This window comes from Anas platyrhynchos, chromosome 32 (genome assembly GCF_047663525.1).
Source record: "Anas platyrhynchos isolate ZD024472 breed Pekin duck chromosome 32, IASCAAS_PekinDuck_T2T, whole genome shotgun sequence".
NCBI lineage: Eukaryota > Metazoa > Chordata > Aves > Anseriformes > Anatidae > Anas > Anas platyrhynchos.
Window position 1 is genome coordinate 950405 of NC_092619.1, and position 19591 is coordinate 969995.

The 19591-nt window shown below is 49.9% G+C and overlaps 1 protein-coding gene across 1 annotated transcript; it reads left to right on the forward strand.

Annotated features, from left to right (window-relative positions):
- Positions 1 to 1705: 1705 nt before the first annotated feature.
- LOC140000434 (olfactory receptor 14C36-like) lies at positions 1706 to 2665 on the forward strand. Its single transcript, XM_072030316.1, has one exon. The coding sequence runs from the start codon at positions 1706 to 1708 to the stop codon at positions 2663 to 2665; it is 960 nt and encodes a 319-aa protein (XP_071886417.1).
- The last annotated feature ends 16926 nt before the right edge of the window (positions 2666 to 19591 follow it).

Here is a 19591-nt window from a genome sequence, read left to right on the forward strand (position 1 = left end):
AGGGTGGTTGCACACTGGAACTGGCTCCCCAGGGAAGTGGTCACTGCACCGAGCCTGTCTGAATTTAAGAAGAGATTGGACTGTGCACTTAGTCACATGGTCTGAACTTTTGGGTAGACCTGTGCGGTGTCAAGAGTTGGACTTGATGATCCTTAAGGGTCCCTTCCTACTCAGGATATTCTATGATTCTATGATTCTACGATAGTGCTGGAAAAGAGTTTCTTTCCTCAGTGGAGGGAAATAATATTAGTGATTGTTTCAGTCTGTGTAATACTGGATTCCCCTGGAGGCCCAGGGACTTGTCAAGAGCTCCCTGTGGTGTTAAGCTGGGCCAGCCTCCTGAGCCCAAGGTGAGCTCCTGGCAAGCGGGCAGTGCTGTAGATAGACAACTCTGCCAAGGAGCAGGTCCTCTGCACAGCGCAGCAGGGCTCGGGGCACTGCCTGCAGGGGACAAGGGCAGCTGAGAGAAGGGAGGGAGATGTTATAGGCAGTGTGGAGGGGGGATGCTGAGAGCTCACTGTGGGAGAAATCTTAGCCCTGAACAGGGTAAGTCTGTGGCTGCAGGGCAGCACAGCTGTTGTTCCTGGTGCCATCTCCAGATTTGCAGAAAAATCCTGCAGCCTATAGGATCTTTCAGGAGAACCCTTAGAGTTACTTTTTATATGAGAACAACAAATTCCAAAACAGAGATTACCTGCCAAAGCTGTCAGAAGGATAGGACATGAGGGTTCCTTCTTATGGGGCCAGCTGCAGGCTGTGCAGCCAGCGTGCAGGCAGGAGTGCACCAGGGTTCTGGTGCAGAGCAGGGTCCCTGCTGTGCCCCAGGGGCTGTGTGCCGGGGCAGGGCCTCTGCTCCGGCCAGGCTCAGCCTGCCTGGGGAGCTGTACAGGGTGCTGCGGGAATAAACTGCGGGTGGAAGGAGTCCCTCTGTCAGGGCAGGGCATGGTCCTGCTGGTGCCCAAAGGCTGCTGCCTGGGACAGGCTGCTTCCAGCTCCAGAGCACTCCCAGGGCATCTCAGAGTGGACTCTGCAAGACAAAGGTCAGAGCAAGGGATTCTTGAAGGGAAGCATTCTGTGCTTTGAGATTTCTCCTCTTGCTTTGCTGGGTGGCAGATGATGATGGCAATTTATTTCTCCATCTTGATGACAACACTGAGTCCCCAGTTCTTTTAACTTCTATTAGCTTAGAGCTGCTCCTACCTCTGAACTTGGGGAGTTGTCCGCGAAAGGTGTCCTGGGGCAGGATGTGTCTGCCGGGCAGAGCCGAACACACAACGGGTGGGATGGGGTTTGTGAGCAATGGCAGGGAGGAGATGTGGAGACAGGAAGCACCTGCCAGCAGAGATAGCTCAAGGCATGAGAGACTTGGGCAGGGAGGGAGAGGGAGCTACTGCCTGAAACACCAAGGGAAGCAGGATTCAAGCACTCCCTGCCAGGCCTGAAGTGCTGGAACCTTCTGTGCAGCAAGCTCCTGCTCTCCTCTGCCAGCCAGTCTCAGTGCCTGGGGTTTTAGGGCATGAACCACCATCTCCTCAGCTGGACCTCCAGAAGAGGAGAGGAGCCTGTGTCCTGCACTGTGATACTCTTACAGCTCAGGGAATGGTGACTTATGTTAGTGAAGGAGTTGGGGTTTGCTCTGAGATGCCTGCCTAACTTGACTCTGCATTTTCCTCCATGGACAGGCAAAGATGCCCTGAGGCAGCAAATGTCCAACAGCAGCTTCCCCACAGAGTTCCTCCTCGTGGCATTTGCAGACACACGCCAGCTGCAGCTCCTGCACTTCGGCCTCTTCCTGGGCATCTACCTGGCTGCCCTCCTGGGCAACGGCCTCATCCTCGGCGCCGTAGCCTGCAACCACCGCCTCCACACCCCCATGTACTTCTTCCTCCTCAACCTCGCCCTTATTGACATGGGCTCCATCTCCACCACTGTTCCTAAAGCCATGGCCAACTCCCTCTGGGACAGAACGACCATTTCCTATGCAGGTTGTGCTACCCAGGTATTTATGTTTGTTGTCTTTGTCACAGCAGAGTTTTATCTTCTCACCATCATGGCCTATGACCGCTACATTGCCATCTGCAAACCCCTGCACTACGGAACAATAATGGACAGCAGAACTTGTGTCAACATGGCAGTGGCTACCTGGGGCAGCACTTTTCTCTATGCAGTGCTGCACACTGCCAATACCTTTTCCCTCCCCCTCTGCCAAAGCAATGCCTTAGACCAGTTCTTCTGTGAAATTCCCCAGATCCTCAAGCTCTCCTGCTCTGATGTCTACCTCAGGGAAGCTGGGCTTGTTGTGGTTAGTGTCTGCTTAGCCTTTGGGTGTTTTGTCTTCCTTGTGCTTTCTTACGTGCAGATCTTCAGAGCTGTGCTGAGGATCCCTTCAGAGCAGGGCCGTCACAAAGCCTTTTCCACTTGCCTCCCTCACCTGGCCGTGGTCTCCCTCTTCATCAGCAATATTGTGTTTGCCTATCTGAAGCCCCCTTTCAAGTCCTCCTCATCCCTGAATCTTTTGCTGGCGGTTCTGTACTCAGTGGTGCCTCCAGCGGTGAACCCCCTCATCTACAGCATGAGGAACAAAGAGCTCATGGATGCTGTTAGGAAACTGATTTGGGGGATGTTTTTTAGTACTCATAAAGTTTCCTTCACTCTACAGAAATGAAAATTGTTCATCCCATTCCATCATGTTCTTTTTTGTTCTTTGTTTTTATCATTATTTATAAAATTTCTTTTTCCTTATTGTCATATTGACTGCTTTTGCTTCTTGTATTCCCACATAAATATTTGGATTCCTCCCACTGCAATGAATGAGTGAAACCGCTCTGTGTCATATGGATGCTTTCTGCATGTACTTGTAATTGTGAGTCAGTGAATTATCTCATAAAAACTTTGTAATAAACAGGATAACCCATGTGGACTGCCTGAAGGCTGGAATTTCCTACTCAAGCCTGTGCCAAAAAATAGCTCTCCACTAGGGTCTGTTCCTCGTTAGGTTCAGGAGGGAATGGCTTATTGTTACACTGTGACCTGTCAGAGCCCAAGGGCTAGATTTAAGACTCGCCCATAGGTGTCTGCTCACAGCAGAGGCAGCAAATGGTCACTGCATTACATAGCCTGGGCTGTTCCCACATCTGACCTGTAGATGATGTCCTTCACGAGGGGAATCTGGAGCTGCCTGCAGAGCCCAGGGTACCTCCAAGAACAGCGGAGCATGGCATGAGCACTGACTGCAGCCCCTCTGAAAGTGAGAGATCTCCCACCATGGGCTCAGCCACAGGGAAAGAACTAAAGCCAGGTATTCATAGGGAACCTGCAACTCTGCAGTCTCAGAGAAGAGAGTGGACCTGAAGCAGGCAGAGGGAAGGGAAGCTGGTCAATGATTCATTTCCCCCTTCGCAGAGTACCTCTGTCTGGTCCAGCCCAGTGATCTGGACCTGTCTGGGTCTGCTTCCCAACCTGACCAGCGCGGCCATGCAGATTCACCCCACAGCACCACAGCCCATTTACTCTGCACAGCAGCACTACCAGCTTGAGGATCACATGTGGGGAGCACAATGACAGCCATTCCCCACTGCCCAAGGGGAGCTGATCTTTGAAATTCGACCAGCTCCACCCTTCTGCTGGCCTCACTGTCTGTACTAGGGGAACAGACACCAAGACAGTGGATCAGCACTGGGTCATAGGCCCAGAGATTTTCAATACCGATCTGCAGAAAACACTAACTAACCTGATCTACCAGTAGAGCTATCACTGCTCAGAGAAGATGATGGTAGTGAACACCTCCAGAGGTCCCTTCTGACTCAGGGAAGAAAGGGCTGGACTGTACAGTCAGAGTGCATGACAATTCTGTGAGGTCTTTGAGGCTGGAGTTTGTAAATCCTTCCTCCTCAAGGTTACACAGTGAGCGGGGTAATTCTCAAAATGAGGATCCGACCCATGGGAGCTTGTAGTACAACAGGTGTAATGTTTAGCCTGGAGAAGAGGTGGCTCAGGGGTGACCTTATCTCTCTATATAGACACCTTAAAGGAGGCTGTAGCGAGGTGGGAATTGGTCTGTTCTCCAACATGCCTGGTGATAACACAAGGGGGAATGAGCAAAAGTTGCACCAGGGGAGATTTAGGTTGGATATTAGGAAGAACCTCTTTACCAAAAGGGTTGTTAGACATTGGAATGGGCTGCCCAGGGAAGTGGTTGAGTCACAATTCCTGGAGGTCTTTAAAAGACGTTTGGATGTAGAGGATATGGTTTAGTGCAGGACTTGTTAGTGTTAGGTCAGAGGTTGGACTAGGTGAAGTTGGAGTTCTCTTCCAACCTAAATGATTCTGTGATTCTCTGATTCTGTGAAAAGCTTGTGTGTTGAGATAAAGACAGTTAAATAGGAGAGCAAAGGAAGAGGAAAAATAATGATAATATTATCATTTATGATTAATAATAATAAATATTTTTATTACTATTATTGAATGTACAAAGCAAGAGTAATTGCTCTAGGCAATTACTCAGCACACCCTGACTGATGCCCATCCCATCCCCAGGCAGCTGTCTCTTGATCCTGACCAGTCTGCATCAGGATCTCCTCTGCAGGTCTCTTGACCTTGTCTCTTGACTAGGTCTCTAGACCTTTGGCAGGGCTGATTGATAGGGCTTTAAACGGGGGAAGGGGATAAAAGCAGGCATGTCGGTGATGAACTACGGGATGGTGCACTAGAATCAGAGGGACTGTGTGCTGGTGAGGTCCTTCGGTTGGCTCCCCAAAGTGCTGTGTGTAGGGAGGTGCATTTGAAGTGCTTCTACATGAATGCACACAGTATAAGGAATAAAATGGACGAGCTAGAAGTCTGGGCTAGAAATGGACGAGTTGAAGACTGGGCTAGAAGCCCAGTCCCACGGCTACGACATCATCAGCATAAGCAAAACCTGGTGGGATGAGTCCTGTGGCTGGTGTGCTGCAATAGATGTTTACAGGCTCTTCAGGAGGGACAGGCAGGGTAGGCGAGGTGGCGGGGTGGCGATGTATGTGAAGCATGGGCTGGACTGCATGGAACTTCAAGTTGGGGATGGCAAAGTTGAGAGCCTCTGGGTAAGGATTAAGGGATGAACAAATAAAGGGGATGTCATTGTGGAAATCTATTACAGACCACCCGGCCAGGACGACAACACTGAAGAATTATTCTTTGCAGAACTAAGAGATCAATTCCCCTTGTCCTTATGGGAGATTTCAACTTGCCAGATGTCAACTGGGATCACCACATGGCTGACATGAGCAAGTCCAGGAGGTTCATAAAGCACGTAGATGATAACTTCTTGGTGCAGGTGCTAAGGGAGCCAACTAGAAAAGGTGCCCTCCTTGATCTATTGCTGGAAAACAGAGAGGGTCTTGTGGGAGATGTGGCAATTAGCGGCCATCTCGGTCATAGTGACCATGAAGTGGTTGAGTTTAGAATATATGGTGACAGGAGGAAAAGTGCCACAAAAACTTCAGCCCTGGATATGGGGAAAGAGGACTTCAGGCTGCTCAGAGGACTAGTCAGCAAGGTCCCCTGGGAAGCTGCTTTTGAATGCATTGGCGTTCATCAGTGCTGGTCAATCTTTAAGCACTGCCTCCTAAAAGCACAAGATCAGGCAATTCCAAAACATCAGAAGTCAGGCAGGTGGGGCAGAAGGCCGACCTGGTTGAACAGGGATCTGTTACTGGAGCTTAGATGGAAAAAGAAAGTGTATGACTGCTGGAAGGAGGGTCAGGTGACAAGGAAGGAATACAGAGATGCTGTTCGTGTTTGTAGGGAGAAAATTCATGGGGCCAAAGCCCAACCAGAGCTGAAACTGGCCATGTCTGTGAGACACAATAAAAATGTTTTGTTTTATTTTTAGATATGTTAACAGAAAAAGGAGAACCAAAGAGAACATAGGTCCACTACTTGACGTGGAAGGTCTCCTCACAGACAAGGATATAGGCAAAGCAGAAATGTTTAATGCCTTCTTCACCTCTGTCTTCAATGCAGATGATGGGCTTCCAAACCCCAGGTGCCCTGAACTGGAGGACCATGGAGGCGGGAATGACAAACTCCCAACCGACCCTGAATGAGTGCAGGATTTGCTGCTCCACCTCGATCCATACAAGTCCATGGGTCTGGATGGCATCCATCCCAGGGTGCTTAAAGAGCTGGCTGATGTCATCATGGGACCTCTCTCAATTATTTTTCAATGATTTTGGAAATCTGGAGAGGTCCCAGTAGAGTGGAAGCTGGCAAATATGCCAATTTTCAAGAAGGGTAAGTAAGAAGACCCTAGCAATTACTGGCCAGTCAATCTCACATCAGTGCCTGGTAAAACTATGGAGAAGATGATTCTTGAAGTTACTGAGGTGCACCAGGGGGACAGTGCAGTCATTGGTCCCAGCCAACATGGGTTCATGAGGGGTAGGTCCTGCCTAACAAATCTGATTTCCTTTTATGATAAGGTCACCCATCTAGTTGACCAAGGGAAACCAGATGATGTGATTTTTTTGGACTTCAGCAAGGCTTTTGACACAGTTTCCCATAGGATCCTACTGGACAAAATGTCCAGCATACAACTTAACAAAAATCATACGATGGGTGAGCAATTGGCTGACAGGCAGGGCTCAACGGGTTGTGGTAAATGGGGCTGGGCGATGAGACGCCGGAGAGCAGCCTAGAAGAGAGGGATCTGGGGGTCGTGGTAGACAGCAAGTTGAATATGAGCCAGCAGTGTGCCCTGGCAGCCAGAAGGGCCAACCGTGTCCTGGGGTGCATCAAGCACGGCATCGCTAGTAGGTCAAGGGAGGTGATTGTCCCTCTCTACTCTGCGCTGGTGAGGCCTCACCTCAAGTACTGTGTGCAGTTCTGGGCACCACAGTACAGGAAGGACATTAAACTGTTGGAGAGTGTCCAGAGGAGGGAGAAGAAGATGGTCAAGGGCCTAGAGGGGAAGATGTATGAGGAGCGGCAGAGGTCATTGGGCCTGTTCAGCCTGGAGAAGAGGAGGCTGAGAGGGGACCTCATTGGGGTCTACAACTTCCTCATGAGGGGGAGTGGAGAGGCAGGTGACTTATTCTCTGTAAACACCAGTGATAGGACCCGCAAGAATGGTGTTAAGCTGAGGCAGGGGAAGTTTAGGCTGGACATCAGAAAGAGGTTCTTCACCGAGAAGGTGGTTGCACACTGGAACAGGCTCTCCAGGGACATAGTCACTGCACCAAGCCTGTATGAATTTAAAAAGCAATTGAACTGTGCACTTAGTCACATGGTCTAAACTTTTGGGCAGTCCCATGCAGTGCCAGGAGTTGGATTTGATAATCCTTATGGATCCCTACCAACTCGGGATATTCTATGATTCTATGACCTTATTTTTTACAAAAAAATCGTCTTTCAGAAGACTTTGAATTATTTTCTTCCCCTTCTCAAATACTTCTGCTGTGTCAGCCCACTCAATGATGCCATCAATACATTGGAGGTGTCGCACCACTGTCCTGCTATTGACAATGCACATCCCCATCTCCAGGAAGATCCCTGAGCAATATATAATGTAAAGGGAAAGGATCTCCCTTCCCAGAGGCCAGGGATCAAGGCTCAGCCTTTGTGCTTGGTGAAACATATCCAGTTTTTCCAAAGATCACTGTCAATTTCACATTGCCTTTGCCTCCTTGGCCTCACTGCCTCCACTGTTTGGCTCTACTGAGCTCCAAGGGAGGCTATGTCAGTTCTGGCCCTTGGAGGGAAACTCCGGGAAACTTACATCTGACTTGGACTTCTTGAAAGAGTTTTTAATTTGCTGTCAGTGCCTGAGGTTCGTGGGCTCATCACCAAAGCCCCCAGAGGGGTGATTCCAATGCCTTGGGCTGGGCCTCTGCTGCTGAGCTGGGCCAGGCACCTGGGACAGAGAGAGCTCCTGGCAAGAGGGCCCTGATGCAGAGAAACAGCTGTGCCCAGAAGCAGCTCCTCTGCACAGCGCAGCAGGGCTGGGGACTCTGACTGCAGGTGGCACGGGGAGACGACAGAAGGAGAGAGGGCTTGGAGGCAGTTAAGAGTGGGAGGATGCTGAGAGCTGACTGCAGGAGAAATCTGCACAGCCCTTGACAAGGTAAGTCTCTGGCTGCAGGGCCATACAGCTGCAGGTCCTGGAAGGGTGTCCTGCTGGGTCTTGTTTCTGGGAGGGCAGTGGGCAATGCATCAGGCTTTGAGATTCCTCCTGGGTTGCACTGCGAGATGAGGAAGTCTGGCAGAAGCCCCTTGGAGTGCCCTAAACCAGGTGCCCCTGGTCAGCCCAGAACACCCAGCCCTGGCTGGCCATGCCGAGCTCTCTGTCAGCTGCCCCGTAGCTCCTGCAGTCATGGAGGTGCCCCTTGGCAGGGCCCTGTTGGTGGCAGAGTGCTGCAGGGCAGCACTGAGCACAGCCGCGTGGGATGGGGTCTGTGAGCATGGGCAGGGAGGAAGAAGAGGTGGGCGCAGAGCAGCAGCACCCAGCAGGGACAGCTGCAGGCAGCAGAGAGTGGGGGATTCAGCCAGAAGGAGCTGTTGCGAGAAATGCCATGGCAGGGGGGATTTGGGCACCACGCGGCCATGCCCTGCAGTGCAGATGCCTTCCCCTGGAGCAGCCCCTCCCTGGCCTCCTCTCTCCCCTGCAACCCATGGGCTGTGGGACAAAGAGGGCCAGCACAGCAGGCAGAGCCCAGTTGAGGAGAGACTCCCAAGCTCCTTCAGGCTCTGTACCAAAGTGCCCCAAGGAGAAGACACCTCCGTGCTAATGTCATGTCTGTGCTGCTGGATGGCTGTCTGTGGGCACCTGGAGTGAGGCCTCTGCACCCCTAGCTAGGAGGGAAGGGCTGAGTTTGTGGTCCGGCACCCAGAGACAAGGTGAGGATTCTGCCAAGCTCCATTTGGACTGGGACTTCTCTGCTCTCAGCTGCCTCCAGTTTCTTCTTAGGGAAACACCTGAGCATGATGGTAATCCTAATCATTACAGGGGTAACTACTAGAAAATAAAGCAAAGAAAATCCTACTTTGCTCTGCACTGTGGTTGGAGATGTTTACAACAGTACTGCAAAGCTCAATGATCTGAGAGGTGGACTGAACCTGAGTTTCCCCTATGTTCCTTTTTCCCTCGTGCTGCACAGTAGGAAGGATTCCTCTAGAGCCTGAAGCAGCCCCTGCTCCCAGTGCCTCCCTCAGCCAACACCAGCTGCAGCTCAAGCAAGAGAGCTGCACAACAGTTCTCATGCTAAGAGAGAGGCTCAGTTTGGGGGTGCTATAAGACTTGCATTAGGTTTTCCTCAGAGAATTCTGTTCTAACTTTGTTTTGCCTTCTCCTCTTCAGCAGACAGCCTTGTCAAAGTCAGAGAATGTCCAACAGCAGCTCTGTGAGTGAGTTCCTCCTGCTGCCATTCGCAGACACACGCCAGCTGCAGCTCCTGCACTTTGGGCTCTTCCTGGGCATCTACCTGGCTGCCCTCCTGGGCAACGGCCTCATCCTCACAGCCGTAGCCTGCAACCACCACCTCCACACCCCCATGTACTTTTTCCTCCTCAACCTCACCTTCCTCGACCTGGGCTCCATCTCTACTAGTGTCCCCAAAGCCATGGCTGACTCCCTCTGGGACACCAGGGTCATTTCCTATGAAGGATGTGCTGCACAGGTCTTACTGTTTGCCTTCTTTCTCACAGCAGAGTATTCCATTCTTACTGTCATGGCCTACGACCGCTACATTGCCATCTGCAAAGCCCTGCACTACGGGAGCCTCCTGAGCAGCAGAGCTTGTGCCCAGATGGCAGCAGCTGCCTGGGGCAGTGGCTTTCTCAATGCTGTCCTGCACACTGCCAATACATTTTCACTGCCCCTCTGCCATGGCAATGCCCTGGACCAGTTCTTCTGTGAAATCCCCCAGATCCTTAAGCTCTCCTGCTCACATGCCTACCTCAGGGAAATCTGGACACTTCTGTTTAGTATTTCCTTAGCATTAGTTTGCTTTGTCTTCATTGTGTTGTCCTATGTGCAGATCTTCAAGGCCGTGCTGAGGATGCCCTCAGAGCAGGGCCGGCACAAAGCCTTTTCCACGTGCCTCCCTCACCTGGCCGTGGTCTCCCTGTTTCTCAGTACTGTCATGTTTGCCTACCTGAAACCCCTCTCACTCTCCTCCCCAACTCTAAATCTCGTGGTGTCATTTCTGTACTCAGTGGTGCCTCCAGCAGTGAACCCCCTCATCTACAGCATGAGGAATAAGGTGCTCAAGGATGCAGTCTGGAAATTCTTGGAATACATGCTTCTTCAAATCAATAATGTGCCTTAAAGTTCCTACTTTATTTCAGAAACTGAGGAAAACCTTTTGTTTTCTTTAATACTCCTTTGTTTTCTCTTATTGCAGTTTTCTTCCATTTCTTGCTTTGATCTACAGAAGCTTATTCTTAGCCTCCTACCTGTTAGTTTGTTCTTTACTTTGAGACAATCATCATCTGGAGCTATGATCAGGTCTCTTCTATAGATACAGATAAAAAAGAAGCCATGAGAACTTCACTGGTCTCAGCTCCTGTTTGTTTCCACCTGCTCTGGAGCTGGGGAGTAGCCCCAGCATGCAGGAGGGGCTCAGGGCCCAGAGCCCAGCTGCCACATGGAGGAGTGTTGTGGTTTAACCTGGTCAGCAGCTAGACATCACATAGCCGTTGGCTCACTCTCCCTCCTCCTTCTCTGGCATGGGGGGGAGGAACAGGAAAGTGAAGCCTGTGGACTGAGATAAAGACAGGTTATTAAGACAGGAAAAAAAAATAGTAATAATAATAGTGTTACTACTAGTAATGTGTACAAAACAAGTGATGCACAATGCAATTGCTCACCACCTGCTGATTGATGCCCAGTCTAACTCCGAGCAGCCTGCCCCCCACCCCGGCTAGCCACCCCTATATATTGTTTAACATGACGTCAGATGGGATGGAATACCCCTTTGCCAGTTTGGGTCAGCTGTCCTGGGTCTGTCCCCTCCCAGCTCCTGCTGCACCCCCAGCCTGTCCACTGGCAGGACAGAGTGAGAATCTAAAATGTCCTTGGCTTGGTGTAAGCACTGCTCTGCAACAATTAAAACATCAGCATGTTATCAGTACTCTTTTCATCCTAAGCCAAAATGTAGCACCCTACTAGCTACTAGGAGGAAAATTAACTCTGTCCTAACTGAAACCAGGACAAGGAGAGAGCCCTGGTGGCCCTTGGGCTGCCCCTCACTGTCTGCTGGGCTCTGCCTCTCTGCTGCCTTTGGGTCAGGCCTGCTGCTTCCCTGGAGCCATGACTGCAGCAGAACGAGGCCTTTTCACTGCTGCTCTCATTTCACTTCCACAGTCTCCACTCTTTCCTTGCCACTTTCTGTCCACAGAAGGACCTTGTGTACCCAGGTGACAGTCCTTTGCCTGTGGCAGTCCTGTGGCTGTAGGCAGCAGAAGGGAATGTGCCAGTGACAGAGCTGGGCTCCCTGCTAACATGACAGTAAAAAAAGGGGCTTCAGAAGGCAAACCCAGAAGCCTGGACACCTCTTCCAGTGCTGCTGTCAGGAACAGAGCCTAGGGGTTGCTCCCTGCTCTTTGTTTTCTGGGCAAGTTCATGGAATGAAGGATACAGGCTTAAAGTCCCAGGGTGCTCTGACAGTAACTTGTCCTGGACCATTTATGGTGGCATTTGCCCAATTAGACAACAACCGTTTTTGGACTTATCTACATAGCACTGTGCCCCCTGCAGTAGGGCTGATGGCCGATGTCTGCCTGGAGAGGAATCTGGAGCTGCCAGGAGATGTCAGGGGAACTCAGGGATAGCGTATTCCAAGTGCAGTGACTAGAGCCGCATCTGAGTGACCATCAAAAGAAGGGTCTGGTAAAGTTGAATCTGAGGACTCCATGGACTAAGGGGGACTCTGCGATGCCATGAGAAGAGGTGAACTGCCATCAGGCAAAGGCCCATAAGATGCAGAGTAATTGAGGACACCCTCTTTGCAGACTCATGGGCCAGGTCTGGTGCAGCACTTGCCTGCCCTTTGTGACCTTAGAGACAACCCATAATGCTGCAAGTACTGCCCTGTGCTGCTGAGACACTAGGGCAGATGGAAAGGGGCTCAGCAGCAGAGATCCCCACGGAGTTGGGTCTGATGACCACCTGGAGAAAAACAGGCAGGGCAGAATCCTCCGGGGGTCCTCAGGCACCACAGCCCCCTGGCTCTGCACAGCAGCACCACTCAGGGTCCTCCATTTCCTGAGCCGTGGCTGGCCCCAACCCGGCAGGGAGCTCAGCATGGCCCTTGCAGCCCCCTGCCCTGGGCCTGCCTCTCCCCTTGGCCTCTGCCCCGGCCTTGTCTCTGCTGGCAGGAGGGCTCTTGGCATGTGCTCCCTTGGCCTACCCTCGCCTCCACAGAGCTGCTGCCCACTCAGGCTGCTGGCACAAACGTGTCCTCACAAGCAACATCACCCCTTGAGCTGCTTCTCCTGGCTTCCCCCACCCCACTGCCTTGACTCCTTGTCTCTGCTGGGCTCCACTTTCCACACCCAAATGTGTCCCTTGGCTGTCAGCTCCCTCTCTTCTTCCCCACAGGATGGTATATATGGGGTGGGACGTATTACTGTTAGGTGTGGAAGTGTTACTGTAATCCGCATTGGTGATAGCACAAAAAGAAAGTTCCTTTATCAGTGACCTATATCCTTCTTCAGGTGAATTTTCAGGATCTATATTCATCACAGGAGAAGAAATACTGATGGTCACCTGTACTTGCATTGTCATCGCTTTGTCCATCATGGTGTACTCCCTCATCTTCCAGGCACTTCCACCCATCTAGAATAAACAATCCCTGTTGAATGTCTCCTTTCCAGATGCCTGTCTGGACCTATGCACTTCCCATGGTTCTCCTGAATCTTCCTCCCCTTATTCTTTGATCATTCAGACTGCTCTCACCGACCCAGTTGCTGCTTTGAGATGCATTGAGTTCAAGCTTGCCCATCGATTAGCGGTCTGCCTAATTGTTTCTGTAGCAAGCTCCTCATCATTTATCATTGAATTAAGATCATATGGAGTAATAGTAATCTTAATACCTATAAATTCCTATCAATGAGTATAAAATACTTAATTTACAGTCATGCTTTTGGGAAGGTAAACCTGACTGGAGACATACAAGATGAAAGCTTGTTTTGCTGTTTGGAAAATTGTTCCTTGTTTATTCCTGCCTGTTTTATAATAAGGAAGAACCTTTCTGTGCGCAGCCAGGTCTCTAAGGAAAGCAGGTGGGAGCTGGTGCAAAGGGGCTATAACATCCAGCTGCAGACTTCAGTGCAGAAGTGTGGTGTAAGGAAAAGTGATGCAAGCTCCAGGTGGCCAGTGAGAGAAATGTCAGGGTTGGGGTGGTGAGGAGCAAGGTTGTCCGTACATTGTCAGACCTCAAGAGTCTGCATTTCCTCCCTATGGACGTCTCCATTGGAGAAGCCCTGGATTAATATCAATTGAAGAAAGATGCTCAAAACTGAAATGCAACAAAATTCATCCTTTAAAATTAGATGAGGCATTTATTAGGTGCTTTTTGAAATCTTCCTCCTTAACTACACCATGAAAGCTCTCCAAGTAGCTGTTCAAGTCTTGAGGACATGAATAACACTATGGAAGACATATGTTTTTTTTAGGTGCTTCTGCATTTTAATGAATTCCATGGTGGATTTTGGTGCCTAGTCTGTGAACATCAGGTACTGAGAGGAGAATGATGCAATTGCTTGAGAAAGTAAAGTCAGAAGGAAAAGCTGAAGTGACTTGGAGTATTAATGGGCCCCACTGAGGGCTGTTACCAAGAGATTCTCCTCAGGGACTTGTTAGGGCAGATAATTGGAGGCCATGATTACAGATAGGCAAAGCACTGTGCTGAGAAAAGTCTGGGTTTGCTGTGCTGAAGTAAAAGGGCCAGGTCCTGACTCCAGCCACTAGAAGGGAATTTCCTGCACTCCCATATCTGGCTCAGGGCTCTTGTTGGCAGTCTGTGGGGTGTGGTGGGCAGTGTGATGCCATAAGAAGAACAGTGGTATGACTCCTTCCTGCCTCTACACAGGGTCTCAAGAAAGCAATAAGCCCCCTTGCAATGACTTTCATCTCCTCATAAGCTCTATCCAAGGGGACAAAAAAGTCAGGGCTGCTGGGGCCTTCTGTTCTTGAGAGCACCCACCTCTTTGTCCTCTCTAGACTTTCCTATGCTGCCCCACACTTTGCCCTATTTCCTTGAAAGCTGAAGACACCCATCTCTGTTCTTCACCTTGCTCTCATCCTTCTCTCATCCATCATTTCACAAATTTCTCATCAATCCTCACCGGCTTTTCCTTCAAACGCAAAGCCATGGTCTGATCAAGGACACCCTTTGGGTGACCTCTAGCACCACGGCAAAACTCTTTGAGGGACATTTCTTCTTCTTCATGGCCAGTGCCAACCTTACAAGGTGTACTTTCTGGCAGGTTTTTCTCTCCTGCTCTTTTCTACTACCAAAGAAAGCTCCATCAGGGTGGAAACCACTCCTGAAGTAGGCATCGCAACCTGTCATCCTTCTTGCAGTCTGTCAACTAACCAGACAGAAGTCACCTCACCAGGATCTTCCAAGCCATGGTCCGGCTGCTGACCTTACAGACTTTTCTGCAGACACACCTAAGCCTTGTGCCTGCTGCTGTCCAGTCATGGACTCAAACAGAAGGGACAGGACAACACTTATGTGGGCCTTCTTTCTGCCTGGGTCCTCCTGGGTATGTAGGCAGAGGGGATCCCACAGTCAGCATGCCAACCAGGTGCCTTCTGCTGGCCTACCACGACCACTGGCAGATGTCAGCTGAAAACTACAGTTCCCGGGTAGAAATGTGACCTGTTAGCTGCTTCAGACAGAAGTGACCTCACAGTCCCTTTCTGTGACACATTCCTGCTGCTGCCCTATCAACTGCAGAGACAGAAGTGACCTCATAGTCCCTTTTACAGGCCAATTCCTCCTGCTGGTTTGGGAGATCCTGAGGCAGAGCTGAGCTCATCAGAGCATTCCCACCCATCTCCTCCTTCTGGCCTACAAGCTGATCAAATCCATGGCCATTCACGTTCATTTTGAATGCCATGTGACTGCATAGCAATCTCACGGTTCCTGCCCTGCCCCGAGATAACAAGAACCTATGTTAAGGGTTAGGAAAAGGGTTAAAGGTGAGAAGGTTAATGCACAGGAAGACAGGCTTTGGATGATAGTTGTTCATGTATGGCATTAGGGACTATGGCAAACCTTTCTGGGTGAGAGATTAAGCAGATATTTAGTGGGAGGGTTTGGTGTTCTGCTTGTGGTGTCAGGTCTGTGGTTAGGGTATGGGCAAGCTCTTTGCTTTAGGGTTTTGTTTAGGTCTGCAAGAAGACTAGTGTTAAATAGAGCATTTTAATGCTATAGTGAAGTGCAGGGATCAATGTGAGGAGAAGAAAGGTAATGGAAAGGGGTGATGGACTAATTTTGGCTTCCAGGGATATTGTGGTCAAAAATTAGAGCAGTGGATTCCTGTCAGTGTGTAGAGTGGCATTTAGATTTGGATATTAATATAACAGATTAAAAAAGGGTAATGGCCTCACATGACTGCTTTAAGTCAGCTTTATGGTGGGATCAGCATTACCTGAATGTTCTTACCTCTCCAAAATCGTGTGCTGAGAAAAGTCTTGGTTTGTTTTGGTCAGACAAAAGCAGAAAGGCCAAGGCCTGACCCCAGCCTGAAGGAGAGATTCTGCACCCCCATGTCTCACTCGGGGCTCTTGCTGGAGTCTGTGGGGTAGAGGGTGATTCCCATAATATCATGTGAAGGACAATGATATGACACCTCGCAGCATTTGCACACAGTTGAATGGAGAATACATGGTCCCAATGCCATGAGTATAACTTGTTTCCTCATAAGCCATGGCTGCGGGGACAAAGATGTCAGTGTTGCTGAAGCCTTTCATTCTTGTCAGAGCCCTCTGCCTTCTCCTCTGCAGGCTTTCCTGTGCTATCCCACACTTCTCTGACAGTTGCAGACAGCCACTTCTCCTCCCCACTTTGCTCTCACTCTGCTATTCCCATGATTTCACTGATGCCTCTCCACTCTCAACAGTTGCTGTAAAGAAGTTGTAAAGAAGTTCTTCCTAATATCCAACCTAAACCTCATCTGGCGCAACATTAGTCCATCCCCCCTCGTCCTGTCACCAGGCACGCGGGACAATAGAGCAACCCCCACCTTGCTACAGCCTCTGTTAAGGTACCTGTAGAGAGCGATAAGGTCACCCCTGAGCCTCCTTTTCTCCAGGCTGAACAACCTCAGCTCCCTCAGCCGCTCCTCGTAAGACTTGTTCTCCAGCCCCCTCACCAGCTTTGTTGCTCTTCTCTGGAAACTCTCCAGCACCTTGATGTCCCTCCAGTAGTGAGGGGCCATAAAACTGTAACAGTACTTGAGGTGCAGCCTCACCAGAGCTGAGTACAGGGGGACAATCATTTCCCTAGTCCTGCTGGCCACAGAATTACGGGCAAAATACAGTGCTGCAGCCGGCAAGGGAGCTCATAAAAAAAACAAAATCTTTGCTTACCTTTATTCAGGTTCAAGATGGCATTAGTCCTGACCCAACTCAAACAGGAGCCACCAAATAGTGGGGCGCCTTTCCTAGACCAAATCAAAATCCAGGAACCAAAGCCATCCCGGACAAACCCCCATTTGTAATAAATGGCTCAGTCTTCAAAATAGGACTATAATCAAAGTTTACAATTTATTAAAGGAATAGAGGTAAGAAAACAGCACTGGGTGCGCCGGGAGTCTCTGCTCCAGCAAGACGCACACCAGTTACATCAAGCAGATGATTTGTATGCTCCTAGGATAATACATATTCATTACTACTTCTAAAAAAAAAAACAGTGTTATTATAAGTAGTTTCCGGAATCCAAACCCTCCTACTGGAGCATGTGTATCAGTCTCCGGTGGTCCCTCTGGGGGTCTCTGGGGGTCTCTCATGCTGAAGGCTCATAGTCTTCCTCCCTCTTGTCCTTCTCCTTTGTCCAACTTGGCTGTATGTCAGAGACTTGTGAAATGTCCCCTGCAAGCTTTGTCTTCTAGTTGTTCTTCAGCTCTCCCCATCTCCTTAATCTCTGGGCCAGATATCAGAGACTTGCTTAGTGTCCCATGCAATAGTCATAATAGTTAGCAGTTATTCTGAAACCCCCCAGATATCAGAGACTTCAAGGAAAAGCCTACAAATACATTTCCTTTCAAGCTCTCTATTGACATGAAATGCTAAAACATTCCTTTGCAAGATACAAGAATTATATACATTAACCACTCTATTTTTCTTAGACTTGTGGTTATACAAGGGTATGTAAGACAGAAGGTCACATTCATCATACCATGCGGCCCTAGCACTGTTCCATACGGACACAAATTAGATGAACATATCTCACAAAGATAGAATGAGAACAGCAAAAACACAAACCTAGAACGGGATGTACTGGGATTCATTACTGGACAGTGAAGAGATCTTTATGAGTACTGAAAAACATCCCCCAAATCAGTTTCCTAATTGCATTTTTGAGCTCCTTGTTCCTCATGCTGTAGATGAGGGGGTTCACTGCTGGAGGCACCACCGAGTACAGAACTGCCAGCAAAAGATTCAAGGATGAGGAAGAGAAGGAGGAGGGCTTCAAGTAGGAAAACATGACAGTACTAAGAAACAGGGAGACCACAGCCAGGTGAGGGAGACACGTGGAAAAGGCTTTGTGCCTGCCCTGCTCAGAAGGAATCCTCAGCATGGCCCTGAATATTTGTACATAGGACATCACAAGGAAAACAAAACACCCAAATGACAAAACAGCACTAACCAGAAGAAGCCCAACCTGTCTGAGGTAGGTTTCTGAGCAGGAAAGCTTGAGAATCTGGGGAAGTTCACAGAAGAACTGGTCCAGGACATTGCCTTGGCAGAGTGGGAGGGAAAAGGTATTGGCAGTGTGCACCAAAGCATTGAGAGCACCACTGCCCCAGGCAGCTGCTGCCATGTTGACCCAAGCTCTGCTGGTCATTATTGTCCCATAGTGCAGGGATTTGCAGATGGCAACATAGCGGTCATAGGCCATGACAGTGAGAAGGCAAAACTCTGCTGTGACAAAGACAACAAAGAAAAAGACCTGGGTACCACAATCTGCACAGGAAATGGCCCTGGTGTTCCAGAGGGAATTGGCCATGGCTTTGGGAACAGTGGTAGAGATGGAGCCCATGTCAATGAGGGCGAGGTTGAGGAGGAAGAAGTACATGGGGGTGTGGAGGTGGTGGTCGCAGGCTATGGCTGTTAGGATGAGGCCGTTGCCCAGGAGGGCAGCCAGGTAGATGCCCAGGAAGAGCGCGAAGTGCAGGAGCTGCAGCTGGCGTGTGTCTGCGAATGGCAGGAGGAGGAACTCTGTGGGGAAGCTGCTGTTGGACATTTGCTGCCTCTGGGCATGGTTGGCTGTCAATGGATGAAAAGAGTGTAACAAGTTAGAAAGACTTATCCAAGTAAAACCCACTTCTTATCTCACAGAAATCATTGCTCCCTGAGCTGAATGAGGAATGAGTCAACTAATTCTCCAACCCTCCCAACTGGATAACAGTGTGCCTGACATTTTAAAATGAAGCTTGGGCACCTTGTTCCCAAGAAGACACCCTCAGGGCAGGGCCCAGCAGTCCATGTCAGAAGAGAAGCTTGCACCTACCTGCACCCCAGACAAGAGAGTAGGAGACCCACACACAGGTGGATAAATAAGAAAGAATGTCACAATGTTCCAACCAGTTGACACAGAGAAAGGCAGATGGGCATGCAGGGAAGCCTTCACCTTACCAAGCTTGCATGTCTCCTATGAAAGTGACATTGCAGGACAGGTACTCTTAGCCTCCTCATCGTGTATCACCTTGCAGGACACAGGCTCCTCTCCTTTTCTGGAGGTCCAGCTGAGGAGGAGGTGGCTCATGCCCTAAAGCCCCTGAGGACAGAGACTGTGCTGGGTGTCAGAGGAGAACAGGGTTTGCTGCAGAGAAGGTGCCCGCACTGGAGGCCTGGCAGGGACGTGCCTGAATGCTTCCCTTGAAATATCCCTTGCTCTGACCTTCCTAATGAAGAGTCCCCTCTAAAACCTCCAGGGTGTGATGTGCAGCTGTGAGCATCCTGACCCGTGCAGGAGCCTCTGGGCGGCAGAAGGACCCTCCTGTTTTATGAAGTGCATGGACCTAAATAATCTCTTCCACAGTAGTGCTTTAGGAGCTTTAGATAATTTAGAAGCATTAGGAGCTTTAGATAATGGTGTAGAAAATGTTCTACACCGTTATCATTCCCCTGACTGTTCTTCATATTGGGAAAGTGAAAGCAGATACACCAGAGAGTGTCTTCCTTTCAGGTACTGTAGGGTAAGATCCTACCCCAGAGATGCCCTGGGGTTGCTGGGGAGCTATGAGCTGCCTGACCAAGGCAGTAGGCTCTGGGCACCCGCAGGATCCTTCCCTGCCCTGTCCTTCCAGGAGGCTTCTTTCACCCGCAGCTTCTCCCTACAGTGCCCTGGGCAGCTCCCTGGGAAGGCTGAGTGCTGAG

Bases quoted from the DNA above. Each gene is read 5' to 3' on its own strand.
- LOC140000434 (XM_072030316.1), top strand. From the start codon at position 1,706: ATGTCCAACAGCAGCTTCCCCACAGAGTTCCTCCTCGTGGCATTTGCA.